Consider the following 25,194-nt stretch of genomic DNA (forward strand, 5'->3'; position numbering starts at 1 on the left):
AGGGACTAAATAACCAGCATTGTCCCAATGTAAAACCAAGCAGGTAACTGCAAGCTGTCTCCATGAATGCGGGCAGCAGACGCTGTTGTAGAAATTCCCTTTTAGTGCAAGTGGGAAAGCACCAAAGAGGGATTCAAGAAGGAGGTTCAATATACCAGCCTTCCATCTTAAAGCCAATCACATAAACAGAGAAAAGATTAACATTCCACTAGAAGTTGTAGGAGATGGAGATGTATAACACAGAGGTAATTACATAAACTGCCTTCTCTGAAACCTGAGAAAACAAGATTAACAATCTAAGTCATTTCAAGTGAAAATTATGTTGACAGCATGTTTTGAAAGGCAGTCCATCACTCAACCATAGCAAGGATATACACTGAAACTACACTCGGAGCTACAAATGAAGCCCAGCAGAAATTTCTGTCAGCACACAAGTGTCGGGGGGAACCCAGCACGCAGTGAAAAGCATTTTTACAGAGGAAATAATCCAGTACTCATCATCTTTTTCCTTGTGATTAGAATGCATCACAACAGGAGTTACATTCCTCTATCGAATAAAAGCTATTAAAAGCATATTTGCAAAACAGGGGAAAATTGTGAATTGTGAATTAAATTCTTACTTTGTTTAAAGCAATGACACATTCCAGAATTCTAAAATACTGAGAATCACACATTTCAAAGATTATTGATAATTACTGATATTTTGGTATAACAGCATATATTTTACAAAATAAACTAAGGAAGACAGTGCAAAGTACTCCCTATTTTTTTAATCAGTGCTGCATTATTTGTCATTTCACTTACCCCAGCTTCGTGCCACAGATCTCCTTCTCTTTGCCTTTCCCTTTCTCTTTGCCTTTTTCTTTCTCTCTGCCTTTACGCCGCTCTCTTTCACGAGACCCACTATGAGTCCTCCTGTGACTGGATCCTTCACTACTCCGACTGTAAGAACGTTGTCGAGGTCTTGAGCGCGATCTACACAAAATCCATAACATCACAATTTAGCAACTGCACATTTTGGACACTCTCTGCATGTCAGATTTGTTACCTTGCCCAACTATTTGGAACACACATCCAAACCATTTAATGATTTAGATCTTGAAGGAAAATCCTGCCAATTTCTCAGATACAAAAGCGGATAAGAAAGCACTGTTTCTACTCTAAAGGAAGAACGTAAAATGAATTAAATCACAATAGACAGTATTCATGAATGAACAGATTAATTTAGTATTAACAACAGTCTTCAGGGCTGTTGGAGAATGAAAGGATGAAAAACAGTGAATTTTTATTTATTTTTTATACAATAATCAATTTATCTTAGCAAATAATCACAGAAGTTGCAGATGCTATTAAGTGCTTGTACTTACACATTAAATCCTTCATTACTCGTACCAGTGTTCCAACAAAAGCAAAAACAGGAGTGACAATTACAGTGCCCTAACTTCAGCCTTCAGCACTGAGACGTATGCACTTCTCAATAGCAAATCTAAGTCCAAAACACATTCTGAAGAACATCTAAGCACAGGCCAACCCTACAGGTCCAGTACAGCAAGGAAATGCATACAGGTACAGGGGTTTGTACACACACAGTCCTCTGCTCTTGACTGCAAGTTCTCAAGTGGCTCCAGGATCCCCTGTGCTCAATTACCTTACCCATTCCTCTGCACTGTTATTGATACACTTCAATGAGAAAAAGATCAGGTGCTATTAAGATCTAACTGTCTTTATGTGTAACCAAGAGAACCTTTCACAATTCCCAATTTTTTAATTTATAATTTACCATCAATCAATAGATCTCTGCTGACGGTACGCGAGCAGCTGAACACAGTGCATGTTTAGGAGAACAGCAACACAAGTTCCCACTAGTTCCCAGTACAACACCCAACACCATAAAGTTTCTGATGGCACCTCATTGAAAAGTTTCATTAAGTAGCAAGATGGCTGAGGGAGTGAGAAGGGCATTTCATAAACCTGGATGAGAATTATTTAGCACCTTCCGGACTCCAAAGGCCTTTAAAAGCAAAATCACATACAAGAGATCACTCCATTTTAGAAGCAACAACTGTTTAATAAAACTCAACAATAGAATAAGCAAAAGAAAATACTGCCTCCAGATGAAGCTATAAATCAAATTGAGGAAGAATGCTGTTATTGAGTCTGGAATGTGTCCAGCACGCTGGGGTTAACGTACCTACTCTTGCCATTGTGCCTTTCAGACTAGCACCAGGGGTCAGAACCTCCGTTTCAGGTTTCATTCAGCAGATGGCATCTCTTGCAACACTATATCTTCTATTATTGGTCGCAGTATTAGCACTCATACAATAGATCAAATTACCACTTAAGTAAGTGGTATATTTTCCATCTCGAGATGGATTTTTATTATGTCATCACAAATTAAAAAGCATCCATCCACTTTTCAGGTCCCGGACAGAGGGCGTTTTGACCTAAAAGAATGTTCCAAATATTAGATCTACTCTGGTTTTGTTTCCACAGCCCCATAGATGAGATCACTTGGATGGTACCCACAGCTTCCAAGAATTCTGCAGGCGAGATGCAGAGTCAGAATCAGCACGTGTGGGTACACAGAGTACAAAAAGCCCTACAGTGACACACGTCAACATTATTTGGCAAAACAGCTCTCCTTATTTAACAGTGCAGTCCTTCAATAAATAACTGAGGAACCAAAGATACCTCCTGCAGAAAAGGCTCACTTCCTCAGCTCACATCTGAACTTGTTTTCACACCTACACCTCACCGTTCCACATAACAGCAAATTCAGTTTAGATTAACCAGATGCTCCAATCTCAGAATTCTGTTTGCTCATTTAAGTAAAACAAGCAGCAGATAACAATTCACAGGCAGAAAAACAGCTCTTAGAAATAGATTTGCCACGCTGAATTTGTACAGGTAGATTTGCACTGAACGCTTTCAGCAGTGCTGACAAACAGATAAACATTTTCTTTGCAGAATTTGTCCCTGTTGTTTCATTTACAGTCTTCTGAGTCCATCAAATTCATTAACCTAGAGCAATTAATAGTCATTCTTTATGCTTTGAGTACCATAGTTATAAAAGACAGCTGATCCACTTGGTGTTCCCTGTCCCAGCCCCGCAGGGAGGGAGGTGTCAGACTATCATTGGGATGCCACCATGAAGGTCCTAAAAAAACGTTGAGTTCTGCTCTATAAAGGCCATCCCTGCAGGACACATCTTAAGTCAGCTTAAACCTGACTGTGGTGCCCCATTGTAGTACATATCTAAAGGGAAACATTACCAAGCTGATCCTGCATATGCTGCTGCTGCACCAGATGACACCTGCAGAGCCTCTCCTATGCGTTGCCCTCCAGGAGCTGAGATGGACACTGTATTTATCAGCACAGGGCAGGGCAATCAAGGGAACTCCATTACAGAATTCAGATCAAGAGAGCAGTGAGCAAAGTGATGCATCACACTGCTGCACACAGATGGGTACCCAGCACTGCACCCACCAGAGGGGCTGTGATCAGCCCCAGCACAGCAGCATCCCACTGCACAGCACGCTTTGCACAGCACAGCCATCTTTCTGCCTTGCATTAAGAGCCCCAAATCCTATCACATTTGTTCTAAGAAAGCTTCGCGCAAACTCCTAGGCCCTGTAATAAGTCTCAAACACTCAATAAGCTCTTAGCAGCAGAAAACAACTTCATAAAGTGAAAATTTGAACATGTTGAGGTTGCCTAACAAGTTGCAGCACTTTTCCATTTGCAGCATGAATGAATTCACCTGCGCACTGCTATGAACTAATACTGCAATATCCTGCAGCACGTTCAGAAAGGGAAAGCAAGCTGTAAGTTCACAGCACAGAGCTGCACGTCACCTGCACTGCACCAAGATGTCCTCTGTACACAAGCAGAAAGTCTGCAGATCAAGAGGAAAATGAAAACCTCTATTCTTATTGCTATTGCCTTCTTTTTCTTTTTAATAATCCCAATTATTAAAGTTGGAAAGCGTTCAAATTATACAACTATGGGAAGACTGAAATAAAACCAAAAGGTGGGAAGTAGGCTGGCAGCACAGCCCCTCCCCCAGCACCCAGAACACCCACCCGCCATGCCAAAGGTTAAGTCATTTAGGCAAGTTCAAAGATCTTCAAAGGGCTCTTAGATCCAGATAAGCCCATATGTTACCAAAATTCTGTGAAAAGCCATTACTTTCCAATCTGCTTTTCATGTCTAACTTGCAGAACACACAGATGCTTGGCATCACTCGCTATCCTGAAATTCTCACACCAGATAATCAAGGCTCGCCAATAACTTCCCTATCTCAAACCCCACCAAACGTCTTTATTCCATCAACACTTAGTCCACTTGTAAAAAATGGAAAGTATCCATAAAAGCCCGTTCTGTTACTGCACAATAAGTGTTAATTTGCTAATTTCTTCACAGGTAATCAATTAAAATGTAAAATATTGGATAAAATTAGTTGCACTAAATTTAACAGCTGCTCCGTGAGCATAATTAGTTTCACAAGGGCCATATGTATTCCGAACAGAGACTGAGTTGAAACAAATAAGCAGATTTTAAAACAAGTTTGAGGAAATCTGCATTTAATTAGCAGGTGGGCACTACAACTGCATAATGTTTTTATACATTTATATTTATGAAGTGACAGAAGATCTAAAGGCTTTTCAAAATGGCGTTTATTGTTTGAATGGGAACTGTTTTGCTGCATGCTAAAGTGATTTAAATCCTTATAGCTCCGCTTTGAAAAAATCATAAATGGTGAAAGAAAACATGTGGAAAACTGTAAAACTAGAAAGAATTTGCGACAAAAAGCAGATACACATACCATAACCAAAAGGAAACTACACTTAATTAAATGTACACTACATCTGGAATATCAGCCTAATAAAACGTGAAACTATTAATTTTCATTGTTCTAAAGGAAATGAGGTCAGTGTCGTTTAGTATTTCCCCAATTATATTGCACTAAAGCATTGAGCTGTATCTTATAGCTACAATCTAATCTTTGCAAAACACTACGATCTGAAAGCAGCCACCGAAGCAGACTTCTTCAATAGAGGAATTAGAATGCAAATATGGGAAAGCTGAAATTAAGAACAAAATGAGCATTCCTGCACTGCAAATAAGGCTTTTTTGTTTGGGGAGGGGGGGGAACAAAAACAATTCTCCTGGCAAATAACCATCACAGCTCCAAAGTTTCTGAGATACCAAGTGCTTTGCTGGGACTCTTCCATCTCTCTCAGCTGGAACACTCTTGTGGGCTTATCAGTAGCTCAATAACCACAAACAAAGCCCAACAAATTCACGCCTTTTTAAGACTTTAGCAATATATCACAAGTCTGGGAAAGAACAATGGAACGACTGCATTGCATCAGGCCTGCATTGTCCCATTGGTAATAAAGAGTCAGCGCAAATGGCTCATGGCAGTAGAATGACATGATCTCATACAACGCAGATCAAGAGAAGTCTTCCTGTTTAGCTCTGTCACAAACACACAGCACAGGTTCTTGGGGAACGTACAACAAGTTCAATCATCAGTTGCAGTTGCTTGAAGTGTGGAAGTTAATAACATTTTATTTTTAATTTGGATATGGATACCACTACAGAGTCCCAGTCTTATTTTGCTTGCAATTTAAAAAAGCATTTAAGGAAGTTATATATAGACAATACGGTAATGATAACATATAGGATAATATGGCTTATGTATCGCTAAAGTGAATGAAAGATGAAAACACGCATAAGCAGAGGGTCAGCTTTTAAGTCTGACACGAGACTGGCGCTAAGAGGAAAGAGACATTGCTTCAAGCCAGCTGTTTAGGCTATCGGTAAGAGAAAATAGAGGTATTAAAGATAGTAACAATATCATCCACTGCGCTGGAGACAGGCAAGATGAAATATAAGCAGCAACAGAGATTGAAGAATACAGTTCGCAGAATGGGGAAAATAGATTCACCAGATACAGGCATCAACTTACTTCGGTAATAAACAGTTCTCCACCCATAAATCATGTTAATTACATAATTAAACATTTGAGGAAATTACACTCAAGCTTCCAGTAAACTGTAATTAAAAACAAACAAACAAAGCAGTTACTGAAATCTTGGCATGAGAAGCACATAAATGCAGCGGGACAGCAGAGCAGGCAGAAAAGACACTGCTGCTGGATTTGGTTATTCTCAAGCCACCCCTTTGTTACCAGTCCTGTCCTTCTGAATGCACCTCCTGGGCTCCTGCCCTCGGCCCCAAAGGAGAACAAAATGTGCTCCCTGCCACAACAGCTGGCCACCCGCAGCACCAACACCGACTGTGCACCTTGAGGTTGGAGTGTGCCCACTGCACCACAGAGGTGTTGGGAAACCTACAGGGCATCTGCAACCAAGTGGGAAACAAGTGAACTCTATGTGTCCTTCTGGAGCCGACTGAGCTTTTCTGTCAGCAGTCAACGGCTCAGGCTTGCTTCTTGTGTGCTTTGGACAGAATTCCTTGCCTAAGGGAAAAGAGGGGAAAGCCAAGCACAGCCCTTCCAGCATTCAGAGCGCACCAGCAAGAGCCTCCAATGGAAAGCTACAAGCAGAAAGCAAACTTCACTGAGTGCCACCTGGAAAACCAGAAATATAAAGCACAGATTAAACATCGGCTACACAAGCAGTAGCTCTTATTGAGGTGACATTACAGAACCCCAACAATGCCAGTGACACCAGCCTGCATGCCACTGGAGCTCGCTCCCTGCACAAGCAGCTCGGTGAGCAGCACTTCCCCACGGACACAGGTGCTGTCTGTTCAAGTAGGCCAGACACACTTTGAACATGTGGAAGCACATAAACCAACGGCAGCACTGTTGGCTACGTAATATTTCTGCATCCTACACAAAATGACTTATGCTGTTTTTCACCAGGTTTCTTATGCAGAGGCAGGGCTATGAGAGCAGCCGTGGCCAAGGGACATGTATTGAAGTGTGCTGCTGGGGATCTGGGGAGGGAGAACAGCTGTGTGAACAGCTCCCACGGATCTACTGGAGCTGCAAACCGTTCCACTCCATTAGCCATACAGGAAGGGATTCCCTCCCCACACAGCTCTGTAAGCACCTGCAATACAACTGTTCTGAGGAGCTGAGCATCCTCATCTCCCATCAGCAAAAACATGTTCCTCACTCATTCCCCTTGCTTATCTCTCAGAAGGCTCAAAACCAGCTCTTTGCTGAGATTCCACCTCTAATTAGGAGACTCAGTTGAAGTACATAACCTTTTTTTCCCCCCACAAAGTGAGTTTCTCCTACATGGAGGACGCCTCAAAACAGGACTTGTTTTTTTAACCCTATATTCACATCACTATCTCATGACTCAACAGGAAAACTTAACATTTATTTCTAACAACCTTTTGGTAATAAAGTAATTAAGAATTGGGAGGTAATACACTACTTTAACTATTTAATAAAATCATTTAAAATAAGCTTCCCTACTCAGTGCCCACCCCTCCCCACTTAAAGTAGTCCAGAAGTTCCATGCCTCAAGTGCATAAAAACACTCACCTACAAAAATAGCCAGTTGTATATAGTTTATATACAAGCTTCCATAGAAAAGCTAAACTGAGTTTGATAAGAAGTATTCTGCTAATCAGCTAGCCAAAAATAAAAGCATCACAAATTGATTGAGAACACCCAGGTCATCTTCAGTCTGTGCAAGTGCAGAAGGGCTGCTCACCCTCCGGGTGCTGCCAAATGAACACAGCTGTCAGTCTGCCACACAGAGATAGGAGCAAGGAGCACTCCCTGCTCTTCTCACCCATTCCAGAACTGCCAATGCCGAGGCTGCAGATAAAGTTCCTTTCCTGCAGGATTGGGCAATCTGAAGAAATGGATGCTCTTTTTGTTTTAACATTCTTTAAAAGACATGTATGGGGAAAGTTGAATTCTATATGGATAAGTAAGACAACATTCCATTAGCAAGTAAATCCATCACACTTTGTAATTAATTCAATGCACACAGATGCACTTGCACTACTCTCGATACAGCTGGAATACATTTTAAGGAAGGAGGGCCCAGTTCCTCCCAGGACTCCCCTGAAGTGCACCGAATTCTTTGTTCCTCCATCACGCAGGCGTTAGTGAGTGCCTCTGCCATGACACCAAGATCTGGTTGGATCACAAAGCGATGAAAATAGTTCAAATTCATTTTCCAGATGGAATCCCCATCCAGGTAATTATTTGTTATAAATTGGCCAATGCCTCTGATATTATGTTAAAGAGTGAAGGAATGTAAGGAAGGATGACTTTTTCACTTCCCTGGTGCCCCTGGGAAGCCCAAATTAGTTACAGGTAAGTTCAACTCTTCTGCCTCTGACAAGACCACTATTTCATTTCTTGTGACTGTAAAACATCTGAGATCGAGGCCTCAATTGTGGCTTGAGCTTAAAGATATTCATGTAATAAATACATACCCTAATAGCCACACAGATATGAGACAGCTGGATGAAATCACCTCAACAGATGCCTGAAATCACCCGACACAACAGGACGCCAACTGTGAACAACCACAACCAGGAAGGCTGTGTGCCCACAGCCCCTGACCGCCAACAGGCTGAGCCACTGTGCTGCACACAGCTCAGGCAGTGCAAAGGTCTCTCTTTACCTCACTGACAACCAGGCTCTAAAGGTTAAATTCTGTGAGCTGTAAAAAAACAAAAACAACAAAAAACAGCTATATATATACATATATATATACACACACACACATATATATATACAATAATCTTAAAAAATCGGCAGTGTTCCACCTACCCTTTTTTTTAACCAACTAAATATATGTTAAACACATTAGATTTTTAAACTTCATTTTTTTCTCCTGCTAAATTAAAAACAAAAAATCTTAATATACTTAATGAGAATGGCCATAATTTTACTAAAGGATCAGTTCTCCAGAAATTAATTCATAAAAAGGCTTTAGAAACTCCTGAAGTAGGAGAAAAAGCAAGAACACATCATCCCACATGGGCAAAATGTCTTACAAACACTACATAAACAGCTCTGTGTGTGTCATGAGTACTTTTTCAATCCACATTCTACATATGCAAATATTATTTCCTAATTTAAATGCATGTTAAATGCATCCTGCATCAGCACTTCATATTTTACAAACACAACGTGGATGCAGGAGAGCACACTTCTGTCATTGCTTAGCATTCTCCTCCTTGCAGAGCTCGGCATATTTGCTGGAGGCTGATGAAGAACACACAGCTGAGCAGCAGACTGGCAGCCAGTTAGTGGAGGTCATCACCGATAACCCTGTTGTGTCTTCCCCATGCCCCGGCTTTAATGACTAATTAAAAAGTCCAAGAAAGGAAAGAAAACCTCAAAAATGCCACATATTATTCCAAAGAAAAAGTGTTTTCCTCATAGAAGCTTCAACTGTCACGCAACAGATTGTGAAACAGAACAATGCATCAAAGGGTGAAAAAACAAAATCTGAATAGCTTATTAAAATTCATAAAGTCATCATAAGTAATGAAACTACTTGATTATTACATCCCAAAATGTATTAACGACTCTTCCGTGCAAGTGATGATACCAATCACAAGCTACTTGCTATCAGCACTGGTTGCCAAGCTCTGGTTTAATGATTGCAAGACTGGTAGGTCTTCTATTAGCTTACTCTAAGACACCTTCTGAAATAAGGGAAGCCTTCATTGTATTATTTAGGTGATTTCATCTTTGTAATGTAGCTATATAATATTATAATTATAATATTCTTCTGTGATGTGCATTCTAAGATATACCAACAGAAGCCAAGAGCTTGACTGAAAGTCCTCTCACCACCTGGTTTGCAGTCCTCAGCTGCCATTACTGCACAGATCTCAAGCGTGTCTCATTTTTTATAGGATAAAGCACCTTTACTTCAACTGTTACGTTACATGGCATTAAGTAGTTCACAAAGGAAGAATGACTCTTGGCTAACAAAATTTGCTGCTTTGTCAAAAGACAAGATAGGAACTCAAGAACTACTAATTACAACTCAATGAACATCTTTTCTTCCAAATGCAGAACCAATGGTTCAGACCACACCTGCCATGAACCCACACCAATTTGAGAGGATCCCTGAAATGACAACCCCATGAAAACAGAGGAGAGCCCAGCGGAATGGGAGCAGTGGCCCAGGCATGTCCCCATTCCACACTGCAGGGTGCTGACGGCCCAACTCCAGCACAGCCCCATGCACTCAGTGCTGATCTTCCCAAGCAGACCCCAACAGAACTGCAGAAAGGTCTTCAGGTGGAGAACCTCAGCACAGGAAGAGACCTGATGAAACTAACTTGGCGATGGAGTCCACTCAGAACCCCAGACTGAACACAGACCAGATGATGTAATTTGGTAATTACATAAATGGTGCTTTAAAGTCTTAATTGTGAACAGTTTTATATTAAAATCATAGCCATTATACTCTCATGATTCCCACTGCACTGCTATACTGTATCAAAGAAAAGTTTGAAGGCAGATTAAATCTGCTGCCCCATGCTTACGTTTATTTCTTAGTAATAGTTCTGATTATCTGGGAGCAGCATTTCCATTACCACACATTTTTGTTTGATAGGACTTAATAAAATACAATTCCTAAGGAGTCTCAATAGGAAACACTATTTGCACTGTATTAATTTTTTCTGCCTCGGGTATTTGTTTACAGAAGTGGTCTCCACCAAATTACACCCCCCCAGAAATCTGACAGTAAAACAATTAACGTAACGTTCAATAATTCAGCAGCTTTCCATAAAGACTGGTGTACACTCCAGATACGCTACCATCATTCCCTCACTTTAATGTCTGTCATCCAAACTAACACTCACGAGTAAATGACAATTGTTTGCCTTTTGTTCCAATGAAGAACTGTTTTCAATCAATCTTACTGTTCAGCCTGAACAATTTCTTTTTTAAATTATGTTTTAACATTAAATTACTAGAACCACATTTTCTGCAACAAAAGTGGTAAAGCTGACCTTTATTTTATTAGCCTACAATTTGCTCACCAGTGTTTTCTTAAGCTGCACGAATGGCTTATGTACATTGACAACACCCCACAGATGGTTACGATTACATTTAACAGGACAACGCGCTCATTGAGAACTTTCACAGACACTTACCTAATGGGATGTCACGTTAAATCTGACAGAGTCAGATAAAATAACTGTATACTAATTGTAGTGTATCAAAAAGGTCATTTCCAAACGATACATACATTTCCAAGGCAATTATTGACAGAAGCAGTGCACTAACGTTTATGCAGTAATGAGTTTTCAAATGAGCACAATTATTGCGCAGGTTTCTTCTGGCAGAAGATGTCCTTGAATCCACAGAGCTGTCAACATCCTGGAAATAGATGCCCCTAACTGCAAAACTCTGGCCAACGTCAGAATTCGATTTGACTACTTCTTGCTTCCTCTGCTAATGCTTAATGACTAATTCCTCAGAGATACCCTTAAAAGCCCTAAAATGTTGTCCTTGGGTAGAAACTTTCACTCAGCAATCAATCGGGAGCAAATTAGATGATTGTGTTGAAATGTACTGCACTGTTTAAGCTAACAAATGAATGAAGAAAGGTAGTATATCGGAACATATGCCACTGCACTGAAGTTGCTAAAAGGGTCTCTTGGAAGAATATTTGGTTTCCAGTGAAGCTAATATGCTATAAGAAGGGACAGTGATGAAAGAATACCAAGTCATATGGAAATCCAAATATAGTGACAGACACAATTATTTTACTAATTGCTAATGAATACAGTCAAGTGGCATCAAAAAGCCAAACTTTGCTTGGACTACTTCGGGTTTTGACCTCCGCATGAGCAAATGCATTTCAAACTGAAGCCCACCAAAATTGATTAACGGCGCCAGCCAAGGCCAGCGTGTAGCTGAAGCTTTTTTCCATCTATCACATGGCCCCAAGGATAGTTAAATGAACCTTAAAATGGCTACAAACAGCTCAATGACTACACAGACTCCTGCCAATTAGAAATAATTAGGCAGTCATTTTGGTGGTAAGTCTTTTTAAGTGCATACATAATGATGCAATGATGCTTATTAGCGATCTCATATGAGCTATGCTCAAACAGCCTGGAATAATTATGCAACTATCACAAAGCCTTGCACATCTCTGTACTTCACCTTAATGCATTTAAAAATCCACTTCATTACCTCCAGTAATTAATCCTCCATTAATTGCAGGAAAAGCCCAGTTTACCGTGCTTCGTTTCTAATTATCTTATAAATAGTTATGGTTCTAATTAATGTGTTCATTAAGCTGAATATCTTTCTCAAAGCCATGCTCAGAGCAAAGGTTTCGCTTTTGAGAGAAAAAGCCTAACTAGCCATAAGGTGAGGCCATTTTGGTTGTATTTGCTTTTATTTTAGTATATTCAACCTCCTAATTGGCATTTAAAATCTAATTTGGAAGAACTTCAATAAGACTATATACTAGAAAAATAGGAAAGGGATTTTTTCCCCCCACACCCATTCTCCAATCAAGAAGCTCAGAGCTCTAACAGCAAAACTTTCAGCATACCTTTTTGATATAGGCTGGTAACAGATTCTCACTGCTATGCCACAGATTAATTTAAATTCTATTACAATTCAGCATATCTCTGCTTGTGTCCACAGAAGAGAAGCAAAAACTGTAGAAGCTAAATAGGTACCTAGCAACATATGAATTACTGAAAAACCTCCAACGGCCCTTGCCTCCATTCCTATAATATGAATCAGCCGTACAAAATTATAAAAGAATTAAAATAATTCATTCAAGCTGAACGTAATTCCTGAAAGTTAAGGAGAGTTTTTCAGTCTGCCTTAATCAGGAGCTGATATAACCCTGTAAAAACTGCAGCTGCTGAAGAATCTTTTTAAAGCAATATTTATGGATAAGGAAATCTAATAGTGAAAGCACACCCTGCACAGTATTCTGAGCTATGTGCATAAGCAGAAAACTTAAGGTCAAAAGAAAATTCTACAAGAAGTACATCCAAAATATTTAGAATTATAGCAGCATTAAGATATAGACAGATTATTTTCTTTCTTCTCCTAGATTTTAAAAGCTTAAATCCTTAAAGATGGACACAGTACTTCAGTGCGTCCTTCTCCAGTTACTCCGTGGTTTTCACATTTTTCCTTATGCGGCCACATATTTAATATAAATAAACTACTTTGCTGAGGCAATTGCTTCAGCTCTGCTTTGATGGTAAAAAGACAAAGGCTCTACACATGCATGAAATCAGCAATACACTTTTTTCTTTTTCTTCCTACATTACACCTGAATTGAAAACCAGGAATCACTGAAGTCAAGTGCAACTTTGCCACTGACTCTGATGGAGCTGAAGTAAACCAATAAACCTATATTAGAGCCAGATGAAGCATAAGCATCTATATATATTCGTGCTCTTGCATTTCAGTGCCTTAGAAACCAGAAGCTTTCCCTGTTAGAGAGCTATTTCACTTTAAGATATTTTCATCAGACCCCAAAATGAACATCCCAGGTTGGAGCTTCTTCCTCCAACCTGTGCTCTCCACGAGGACAGCTCTTGCCCTGCTCTCCCATTCCCCAGACAGGCAGGGCAGAAGCCGTTTGCTCTGCATGCTGACTGGCCTCCATGCACAAGCAGGGGTGAAGGCAACAGCATACCAAACAATGAAGGGGCAGTCAGCAAAGCGTCAAGAGTACCCAGCTTACATCAGCTTAACCTGGCACCAAAGTCACCTCTAAACTGCACTTTGCTCAGAGCACCAACAAAAACAGCCAGCTGCTTATCTGGATCTTGAAGGACAGCTGATTTACACAGGGTAAAATTCATTGATACAAAGGTACCTGAAGCACACGGCAGCTACTTTCCTACTCCGCTACATGCTGAGCAATCCCTCCAGCCCAGATCCCAGACAAAAGCAGAGAACTGGAACACCCTGCGAGCAGCTCCCCAGCAAGGCTTGTTCCCAGCTCCTGGCTCTCAAGGAGCTCCCAGCCAGCTTCCAGAAAAAGCAAGCAATACCTTACGATTAAACAACATTGTATCTCATTAGTAATTAATTTCTCCCAGGGTTTGATACATTTCTAGCAACATAGTTAACTGCCAGTTTAAAAAAGCACAACATCAAGCAGCACAGCATACTTCAATAGTTGCTGACCCCTGCTCCAAGGTGGCTGGTTCTAAGAACAACAATCTTGTTACAGCTGCTCTTCATGGAACTTGAATAAAATAACAGAAGAATAATACACAAAAATAACTGAGAAGGACTATAGCAACCCATCTATTAATGCATAAAGTAAACAAAGTAAGGAGTCTATGGGGGAAAACAGTAATCCATCATTAAAACTGTGATGAACATGGATGCTAAGCGAGGGATGTACACAGTCCTAGCTCTGGCATGTCCATCAATGCATGGTTGACAGGTACATTCAACAAAGTGCAGCTTGGATTTTTGGAGTAGATAGGACTGACAGGTACTTGCACACTGCTGCTATAGAGTAACTGCAACAAAACCCAGCAAGAGGAACATACCGACAGCTCCATACAAAAAAAGGCAGCAATATCTGCATTTCACCTGCGTCCTTATAGCCTAAGTACCGTTCCTGCCATACATTATTAGAGAGGCAGGAATCCACAGCAAAATGCTCCTATTAAATTCTACAAATGTTGTGTTTCACGTGCTGATAATCCAATTCTGGAAACCAACGCTGGAAACAGCAGCAATTTACTCCTGCAGACAGGGATGGTCTTGTATTACCGATGCATCTTTAAGACATCTGCTCTGTGTTGATTTGCATAGCAGCCTCTAGAAACACGATCTCTGTGGCAAAATGAATAGATTCATGGCCAGAGTTGTGGCAATGGAGGAAAAGAGGATTATAAAAGTAGAAATATGCTACAGTTCAGAATGTAGAATAAAATAAAGGAGTCAGATCTCCACTAAAGAGAATCAAATTATTCTCATACTTCTTTAAGTACATCCTCCCAAGCAGAAAACTGAAGCACAACCACTGCCCCCCACATTAAAAGGGGGGGAGGCAACCCACAAATAGATCCTTTCCCAAAAGGAGGAATTAAAGGCTTTATAAAAATAAAAAGCTACATTAAGAACACATTCTACATACATAACACCAGGACTGCTTTAGAAAACAGAAGTTTGCAGGCAATTAGGCTCAATAGTTAGCTCCAAATGAACAGCAGACATGAATTTATACGTTTAAGGCTTTTTATTTATATATATACACACACCAATGAAAGGCATCAAAGCAGCTGTCACTAGCAGCTATCTGCCCCTATTGATAACTTCAGGGCCCCTGGCATTGCCTTATGAAGTTTAATTTCCCAAAGTGGTCAATTAGACCTTGGTAATGTGTGCATTGATGGGTTATTGCTCTAGGATATCTTGAATGCCAGTGCTTCACCCCCTCACTTATTCCACTACATCTGTGTAGAATAATTGCTTTTTTTTTTTTTAAAGTAACTTATTATGGCTACAAACATATTTTAGAGCCAACTGGCAATAGAACTATAACAGAGTAAGACCCTAAGTGAAAGCTTCAGGTGCTGATTTATCACTGGAAAAACAAGTATCTGCTATTAGCATCTGTAGAAAAACCTCAAGATCACGTGAACAAAACCAATCCAAATTCCACTAGTTCTGCCCTTCCTGAAGCTTTTGTTTGAAGTTCAATACAAGAAATACTGCCATTTATTTCTTTTTAAATTAAATATACATTTTAACAGAACAAAGACTCCTAACCTCCCCTGCCCCTCCACTAAGAGAAGAGATGCACACAATGTTGGCACTGGTTCCTCCCACGATTGCAGACGTGGGTTTGTGCAGTTAGTTGCATGTGACAGTGCCAATCAGCACAGCAAGGAGAGAAGGAAAATATTATAGGCAACAGATCAAACCTGTAAAAGAATAGCAACTCCAGTAGTCACTAGCAGGCAACAAAGCATTTCAGGAGAAACATTCTGATAGCATTGCTCAATTTCATGCAGGACTTTCATCTGCTTCTTTGTAGGAAATTCTTGGATCCATTTCCAAAGACAGTAATGTTGAAAAAGCCTTTCAATAGATTAAGACAGCTTTTCAACGCTGCCTGACAATTTGTGCCCAGCCTTGTTTTTCACAGCTGCCTTGCCCTCATTCCCAGAATGTTTAACAGCAGATACTCAGAGTCATGTTGGTGCACTCTCCCTTCCCTCTGCTCTCAAAGTCACTGCTGTGCTGTTACTCAAAGACTTTGCTTCCAAGTTCCTTCCATGTCTTTCCCAGCAGCCAAAATTTCACAGCAGCTGATGCCCATAGGATGGTGAGTTCAGAAAACCCTCGCTTTCTCCCCTAGGCCCTTCTTGGCTCCCAGAACAGCTACCAGCATCTACCCTTTGGGTGACACCAACCTCATCTTCAACCCACGTTCTTGCATCACATTTCAGTTTAGTCCTGCTTCTCAATGTTCTTGATCACAAATAAATAAATAAGGTTCTAGGTTCACACAGCTGCAATTCATCTCATATACATTATAACCTTTGACCACTACTTGATCCATTCCTTTTCTTCCTTACCTGTCATTGTCTCATCTACCACACGTTGCCACTGGCATTAATATCTACCTCTAAACTAGATCCTTTTAATCTCCCTCAATCCTAAGAGCCTTTATTATCTTTTTAGGCTGATGCAGTTACTAGAAAACTCTTCCCCAAGTTGTTCATAATGGAAACTACCCCAGAAACTCTACAGCATAACCCGTTTGAGTATTCCCCTACTGCTAAAAGCAAGTTTTGAAGGCAGATTGGGATAGATTCTGTCTTGATCCAACACTTGCTATCAGCTGTAAGCACTCACAGGCCAGGACACATTCGTGCAAGCACACTAAAAGCATGATGCATGGAAAATAATAGACTAACAAAAGAAGGAAAGGTGCCTTCCTATCCACCATCTCTAGTAAGGCAAATACCAAAGCACCCAGTGGTGCTGTTTGCATTTTTCAGAAGTTACATGCACAACATTTCACTGTGCAGTATTGTCTCTTTGCTAAAATCCTTCTTTGTTCAGATTTTATTAGAAATCACGCAATTGCAGGGGCTGGAAGAGACCTCAATATTTAAGAAAAACAACTCTCAGAGGAAAAAGAAAGCTCACACAAAAGGCAACCGACTCCAGCCAGTACTAAAAACCTGGACTTGGAAAGAGCTTAAGCCCATTACAATACAGTGGCACACTGTAAAACAGACAGAGTAAACAGCCAATAAAAAGCAAGGATTGACAGTACGCCCCAACCAGGGATAAGTGTTTGAATGAAGCTATGACCTTCAGAGCACAGATCAAACCCAGTGGCAAGCATCTCTAGCTTCACAGTAAGCAGCATCTAGCACTGCACTTCTGTTTAAAGCAGCAGTATTGAAAGTATACCTAGAAAATGTGTGTACGGGAGGAATCATGTAATTCCATCAGCCCTGTGTGTTGTTAACCAGGTAATGCGAAACAAACCATTTGCAGAGCGCATTAAAGCTGTGAACCTGTCCAGATATTTAATTAGTACTGTGGGGGTGTGCAAAAGTATTTTTGTTGTTATTACTTGTTGACCCTTTGAAGCCAGCTTTTTGATTTTACTGTCATTATTTACCCACCTTTTTCAGTTAGCTCTCCTCTGCATACACAGAGGACCCTATTTTCCAAATAGCAGAACTTAAAAGCACCCAAAATGAAGAACTCTGATAAACTACAAGAGCTGGATGCAAGATAATTCTTGCTTCCTTTGCTAGGATAATGAAAACTTGAGACAAAAATTTCCCTTTTGCTACTAAACTCCAACCATATTCCAAGCTACCCATGATGAGTAAATCACCATGCCATAGATTGCAATAACATGCACACATTTCCAAACTAAATTGGAATAGAGCTCAGGAAATAATATGTAACTATGTCCCCACCCCCAGCAACACAAAAAGCCACCAATCAAGAACCTCCTTTGCTGACCATCCAGAGACAGCAATTCCACAAACAAGATTACACTTCACACTATATTACCCCATAGATACCTATAGATGTACTAGCTGTTATTGCATCTCTCGCACTGAACTTTGTTATGCATTTCAGGACAGGATTCTTCAGTGTAAAAACAAGAAAAGCCAAAAACATTTGGCAGACAATAAAAACAAGCTTGCGTATTTAAGGACAATTATAGCAAAGTGCTCTGCGACCACAGAACTGTGTGAAGTAAAGGAAAAAAAGGTTAACATCCTTTGGTTAAACCTATTTAAAGCTACACAAATTAAAAGACTGAAACCCCAAGCTCTGATGTATTTTCATTTACAATTAACTTGTACAACAACTGCAGTGAAAACCGAAAATATTAACAAGCCTCTATCCAGACACAAGTCACAGGAAAGCCAAGTTTTTCCATTCTGGAGAAGCATAATATTCTAATAAGAACTATCCTAATCTTCACCCAGCAATAATTTCAAGATGATATTATTATTCTCATTTCCTTGAATAATATCCATACTCCAGGGCCATTTTCCTTCTCATATTCAATATCATGCATGCTTGTATCAAGATTCCTTTCTTCATATCCTGTCACAGTATCAATCACTGCCTCCTGTCCACTCAATCCACTTTTGATTTATCAGCCGCTGTCTTTCCGGACTCCATAACTCGACCCAAACCATTTTAGCAAGACATTGACAAATAGCACCCAGTATCACATCAACCTGTTCCACTTAGTAAACTAAGAAACAGTAACTGTGACATCTCTGCATAAGTATTCCATTCTATTCCCCAGACTGATGTATATTAATGAGGAGATGGTATTTGAAATGCTTCTTCCACATCAGCATCTAATATGATCAAATTAGGAAATGGGATGATTTATTAAATTTCGCAGAGCTGAAATATTTCTTTATATCACTCTATGTGTGGTTTCAGAAAGTGAGCTGTAGCTTTCAATTTTTCTACTGAGGATGTGCCTGCATTTCACAGACGAATTATTGTCTTTAAAAAGATTGCAAGAAGGCAAAATGTTATTAAGCAAATGCTCAGTAAAACAAACTAAATCGGTTTTAAAATTCCTAATTTAATGTAAATCTTGGTTGTTTTGCTGAAATTCAGTTTGTGATCTTATTAAGTCATATTTGCATTGTACTATCTTGCTGTAGGACAGCTTCAAATTTATAGCATTACTAGGAAGACCCACTTTTTTGACTCTAAACGCATCTAAAACAGTTACAACACACACAAGTTTTCTCATCTTCTCAAGTCTGGGCTGATATTTTGAGCTTGATTTTGTTAAGTGGCACATTTTAAAAATACGTTGAGATCATCACATCTTTTGTAACTTCACTTATCAAAGGAAAGCCTGATACTTCAATATTTGAATATCTCATTCAAATTAAATACCTATGTTAGAAAAGCTACTAAAATTACACTACAGGTACATCTACTTTTACAAACACGTTCGCCATCTTGAAAAACAAACTATCTTTCTTTGATGGAGAATGAGAAGGAGAAATTAGGAGACAGAGATTGTGATGTCTGCATGACTTACACCAAAAATAAACCCAGTGATTTCAAGACACAATGTAAAGAATCTCAACTTCCAAAAAGAAAGGAGTTTTCGAGCGACAATCCCAAGTGACAATGGAAAACACAGCTGCTCAAGTCCTGAAGGTGGTACTTGGGAAGCACAACAGTAACCATACAATAAGAGCAGCAGAGAGAAAAGCTTTGCTTTATTTTGCAGCATCTCCCACTGCTGCCTTGCTGGTGGGTCCGTAGGTTTCATTCCCCACCACGCAGGTAACATGCTCTTACTATGCAAACAAGAACTGGATGACTTACTTCTAATCATTTCATTAGCAAGTTCACTCAAGTGTTTGCTTCTTCAGTAAATACCGCTAAAGGTAAAAATGAGCAGCCTCATCCTGAGCAAACTACAACAAAGGACACCAAGATTCTTTCTTTTAATATAATTTGAGATGTTATTTAAGAATAACTTTCCTAAATATGTATCTGTGAATAGTAATACAAAGTGACATGCAGCTACACCATCAGTAGGACAGGTTTGAATATATACTATATTTTGTACACCAAATATCTGTATGCAGTATTTCCCAGCCCAAAATAAAATAAATCACCATTAGGTTTTAAAAGATTTTTAGGTAGATAATTTCCATACGTTGCAATGGCAATTAACATCAGTAAGTCCTTTGGCAAACATGACCATTGGTATATCAGGCTACATCTAACCAATAATGTAATTTACATTTATTAGAATACAACAGACCTCTAAAAGCAGGCTATCCTATTTTCTAATACTGAGCACCTGACCTACTCAAAAGCACTTTTGTTGTCACTTTATTCTTTTTACATCTCACTATTATTAAACTGATGCTATAAAAACAGTGGATTTTCACAGGAGCACTTCTAGACAGAGCTCAGCAGCTTATCCATCCAACAGCTCAGATGGTAACTATACTCCAAGAGAGATCAGGTCGTTTAAATAACCAAATTGCCACTACAAAGGCACTATAGCAATAAGTGTCCAGGCAACTATTATAATGAACAGCTGTGAATAAGTCATGAGAGAATACAAATAGGAAAAGTGAAATGCTCACATCCTTCAGCAACAATTTTTCAATAACGTTTAGGAGGAACGGCTCCACTGATTTGGCGCGTGAATATAACAAGTCTTACTAAGCTTTTAGTAAATTTTAGACTTTTAATTACCTACCTGCAGGTCAATAAACAGAGAATAAAAAAAGAAAAGCTTTCATCTGCCTGCTACACTCAATAATGACCTTAAATACAGCAGAAAATAACAGCAGTTCTTACACCCATTGATCAACTTTATTTAAACTTTTTAATTGACAAACACACACCAAAAAATAGAGTCCTTGCTAACCATAAAAGCATGAAGCAGTTTTTTAGAACACAATTTGATTACAATTTAAATTACACCTGTTGCTGAAAATATTGACTTGTCACAATCTAATCCATCAAGAACTGCAGCACCACAGATCTCTATCAATGTTAAGTGAGAGGTGCATAACTGGAAACACCCATTCCACAAGATGAGAAAATAAAAGCTTAGTGTCATCATCACTGAACCAATATTATGCATGGTATGGAAATCACTAATCAAAAAGACACCTTTTGTACCTTGAGTTCAGATTATTACAGTTCAACTAAACTGAGGTGACTTTTTTTTTTTTTTTGCACTTGGCCAAATGCAGTACATGAAATTTATCATCAAATCCAACTGTGCTGTCAGCTTAAAACAAAGTTATGGTAAGTGCATGAAGAGCATAGCACAGAGGTTTCAATTTAAGAAGATTTTCAAGCAACATGTCAATTAGACCACTCCTAATACGCTTACAAACTCAGTAAGTACACAGTGATTTTAAATAAATGTTTTACAGTAGAAATAATAATAATTTCTTTCCTAGAAAAGCACCTTACCTCCTCGTTCTACTTTTTGACCTCGATCGTTGAGACCTGTAGGATTTTCCTCTGCCCCTTGATCGGCTGCGACTGCGTTTTCTTCTAGAGCCGTATGAAGAACTACTGCTCGATCTGTGCCTGCGCCTGAAACAAAGCCATCTTATCAGTACAGCAGCACTTCTAAAACAAAAAGCAGCAACGGGAAAAGGAATAAACAGTTTGCTCAAAATTACATGCATGCAAAACTATTTCTTGCATTACAGCATATCGTAAAAGCCTTGGCATATACCACTATAGCACACTAATAAGTAACTCACACATACTTGAGCAAAACCTGTCTTAAAGAGCTTGCATTCAAAAATATATGTCCCAAGGGCAGAAGGCAAAACAGAAGTTAACTGATATGCCCCAAATCATACAACACTTGAAGGGCGAAGCCAGGAACACAGCTCAGCTCTCAATGAACTGCAGTCTCATGACCAGCGTATTGGAACTCACTGACTCTTCGCCAAATCTGAAGTTAAAGAAACATTTAGACCTACATTCCCAGCATTTACTCAGAAATACACTGTATAGGACTGCTTTGCAGTGGGAAGAATTCCAGCGCTAGAAATGAAATTCAAAACATTAGCTCCTGCATTGCAGATCTATACAACTATCTCCAGCCATCCAGCACAATCCAGTGCATATATAAAAAGCAAACATGCATAAAAATTTAAAATACATTATGTACACTTAAAAATATTTTCCCTCTATGTACAAACAATTGAGTTCTCAACTTTCATAACACACAGTCTTTGCTCAGATATAGAAAAACTATTTTTTTAATCCACACACCACCTTTTTTTTTAGTACTATCATTAATCAAATAATCAGTATTAATTTATTCAACATGAGCTTGGGAGTTTTCTCTTGAGCCAGGGGCCAGAATAGTATCTTCTCTCCCCACCCCACCCCACCTCCAACCCCCACCCCCATTTCATTTATTCACATAATAAGTTCCTATACACACAGGAGAAAGATGAAAGAATACGTACCAAATACCTACATTAAACCAACCAATCCCAAATATGGGGGGGAGGGATGCTTTAAGTCTCAACCCTAACTAACAATTGCAGCCCTTATGAGAAACTACTTAAACATCCTGAAACCCAGAAATACGTAATCTTAAAGCATAACACCCTACTCTTGTAATAAGGTGTTGCATTACATACAAGGAGTGCTGCAGTAGATTGGGCTAAAAAGATTTTTGAGGCTAACTCATAAAGAGCAGGTTTCCATGTGAAAAAGGAAGGCAATGCTCCTGCTAAATGAAGATGAAGCAAAACAACCTTGGAGACTCCTGGTTTTTATACTTCTGGGTCAGGGATAAATCCAGCAGAACCCCAGAGCATAACAGTCATTTAACTGCCAGGAGCAAATATCCTAAACTAAGGGCAAAGCAGAGGTGCTAGCCAGATACTAAAAGCAGACACTTTGGTCTTTTCTGGATTCAATTTAAGTCAACTGGTCTTCGTCCAGACTCTAATCTCCCTTCAAGCTCTGTTTTTATCTGTGAGATAGCCATGCCTGCACTGGACTAAAGAGATTCATAAAGCTGCATGTCATCAGCATATTGTTGGCATCAAAGCCCATGTCATCTCACTGTGTCCCCTAAGGGCTGTATGTAGATGCTAAGCAGGAACAGAAAAACAGGGGGATGGAAAGGAACCAACCAGAACCCCTCCAGAAGCCTGCCTGCCCCATGCTGAAACACTCTTTGCCAGCTACAGAAAGGCTGGTCAGGAGCAGTTTCTCACACATTTCTAGTGCAGCTGTATGTGATGAGCATCTTCCAGCCACATCCATTAATAACAATCTGCTCAGTTTGATTCCTAAGTCACCTTGAGTCAGAAACAACCAAGATATCTAAAAAGATGAGGCACAGAAAGGGGACTCTGCAATGAAGGAAATACAGTTTTAGGCCAGTACAAATTTGGTAGATAGAGCCACACCATCTGTGTTCTCATTACCTGTCTGACTAGTGTATGCTGGACACACAAAGAACTAGGAAGTGTGATGGTGAAATTTAACCCTTGGTGTTGCTCATTTTGATGGCTTGCTTTTTAAATAGAAGTGAAATTGTTGCCAGATCTCTCAAGATTCCGAACAAACTGCAATAAAATTCCAAACTAGAACTGACAACATACAGGATTCAAGCACTTCTGGCTTTGTCCCATAACATGGGAAGTGGAAGAGCCCAATCTGCACACAACGGCGGCAGTCAGACAGCTACTACACATGCACCTTTTCTCATATGAATGTGAACGTGACTGGACATCTCGAGAGCGTGACCTTGACCTTGATTTCCTCCCAGACTTTTTCCGGCTGTACGTCCTGCTGTCTGAGGAGCTGCTTGAGGACGAACGCCTGCGGTGCTTCTTCTTCCTTCTGCTTCTGTTCTCCTCTTCTGTGTCCGAGGAGCGACGGCCCATTTTTAAACTAAGTGAAGACAAAACAAATCTGAACTGTAAGAACACCCTGTGTCTGTATTTATATCTACATACACACACAAGAAATGCATTTATATAAATACGCATACTGTGACACCATTTTTAAAGCTACCGTTTATATAAACAGTTTAGTTTCTACGCAAAACTTAAATCAAGATTTAATTATAAGATGTCAACAAATTGAAGTAATTTGAAATTTATTTGCTGACAGTACAAGTTCACTGTGGCATTAAATATTTGTTCTAAACTTCCACAAAAGATATTTTACAATCATTTAAACATCTAAATGCACCAATAAAATCCATTTTTATATCAGAACATATTTCATCCTGTCTTATCTTTACATTTTTGGCCTAGAAATTAATTTCTAAGAAATCTGGGAAGTAATTTCCAAGGAGATAATTCTTACATACTCCCCATTAAGCATATTGAAGACGCTGTACTGCTGACTGCACATCATCTTAAGGTACAGTTACAGACGAAAATGCATACTTGCTCAATCAATAAAACATGGTCCATTTCTGTTACTGATGTAGCTCACCTCATGTGTTTTCAGAATGCACAACTAAGGTAATGTAAGTTTTTGTTCTACCTATCATGATTAAAAACCAGCACTGAGAAAACAAGTTAACTTCAAAATAATTAATTAATGGCAGCCAGCAACAGGCCCTCCTCCCAAGAACAAGCACTTGTTTCAAGGCTCTCAAGCTACCAACAGCAGCTCCAAACTCCTTAACATTTGTATCAACAGCCAGATCATGGGGATGTTTTGGCACAATTATCAACTGTCTTCAACCAACACTGAAATATTACAGCTCCATAAACAAGTTGAACTTATTCCTTTTCTGCATACAAGCTTTTGTGCTTCCTCACACCTTCCACCACTTCAGAAGCAGGCCCTAATCTCCACTGAAAACGGAACAAAAGATAAATTCACTATTGTAAAGGTGCTAACAGAGGATGGTGATAAATAGTCAAAGGTTACGAGTAAAGAAAACTCACCAGTGTCAATGCCTGGACCAGATAGCTGAAGCAGCCTCCACTGGGGAGCAATCTCCAAGAGATGCTGCCTCAGTGGTGGTCAGCCCTTAAATGAGGTCTTAGAGGGGGTGGAGTCGAAGTCCACCCCTTCCAGGAGCACAGCTAGATCACTCTCACCTGTGCTTCCACAGCTGACCCAACACTTGCCTCAGCTGATTAATCAGTGGTTCAAGCTGTGATTTCCCATAAAACTATTAAGTACATTCCTGTTTAAACACACCA

The 25,194-nt window shown here is 39.7% G+C and overlaps 1 protein-coding gene across 5 annotated transcripts in view; it reads right to left on the reverse strand.

The window, feature by feature from the left end:
• The window catches only part of RSRC1 (arginine and serine rich coiled-coil 1), a 98,183-nt gene that overhangs the window by 70,497 nt on the left and 2,492 nt on the right, over window positions 1-25,194 (reverse strand). For 3 of the 5 annotated variants that reach the window (XM_015872093.1, XM_015872092.2, XM_015872095.2), the window contains exons 2-4: window positions 23,726-23,920; window positions 21,458-21,583; window positions 805-975 (exon numbers count right to left, since the gene is read on the reverse strand). In XM_015872093.1, the coding sequence (XP_015727579.1) occupies window positions 805-975; window positions 21,458-21,583; window positions 23,726-23,920 (492 nt within the window). The remainder of the gene's footprint in view (window positions 1-804; window positions 976-21,457; window positions 21,584-23,725; window positions 23,921-25,194) is intronic. The other 2 variants (XM_015872094.2, XM_015872096.2) reach the window with 2 other exon arrangements.

This window comes from Coturnix japonica, chromosome 9, assembly GCF_001577835.2.
Source record: "Coturnix japonica isolate 7356 chromosome 9, Coturnix japonica 2.1, whole genome shotgun sequence".
NCBI lineage: Eukaryota > Metazoa > Chordata > Aves > Galliformes > Phasianidae > Coturnix > Coturnix japonica.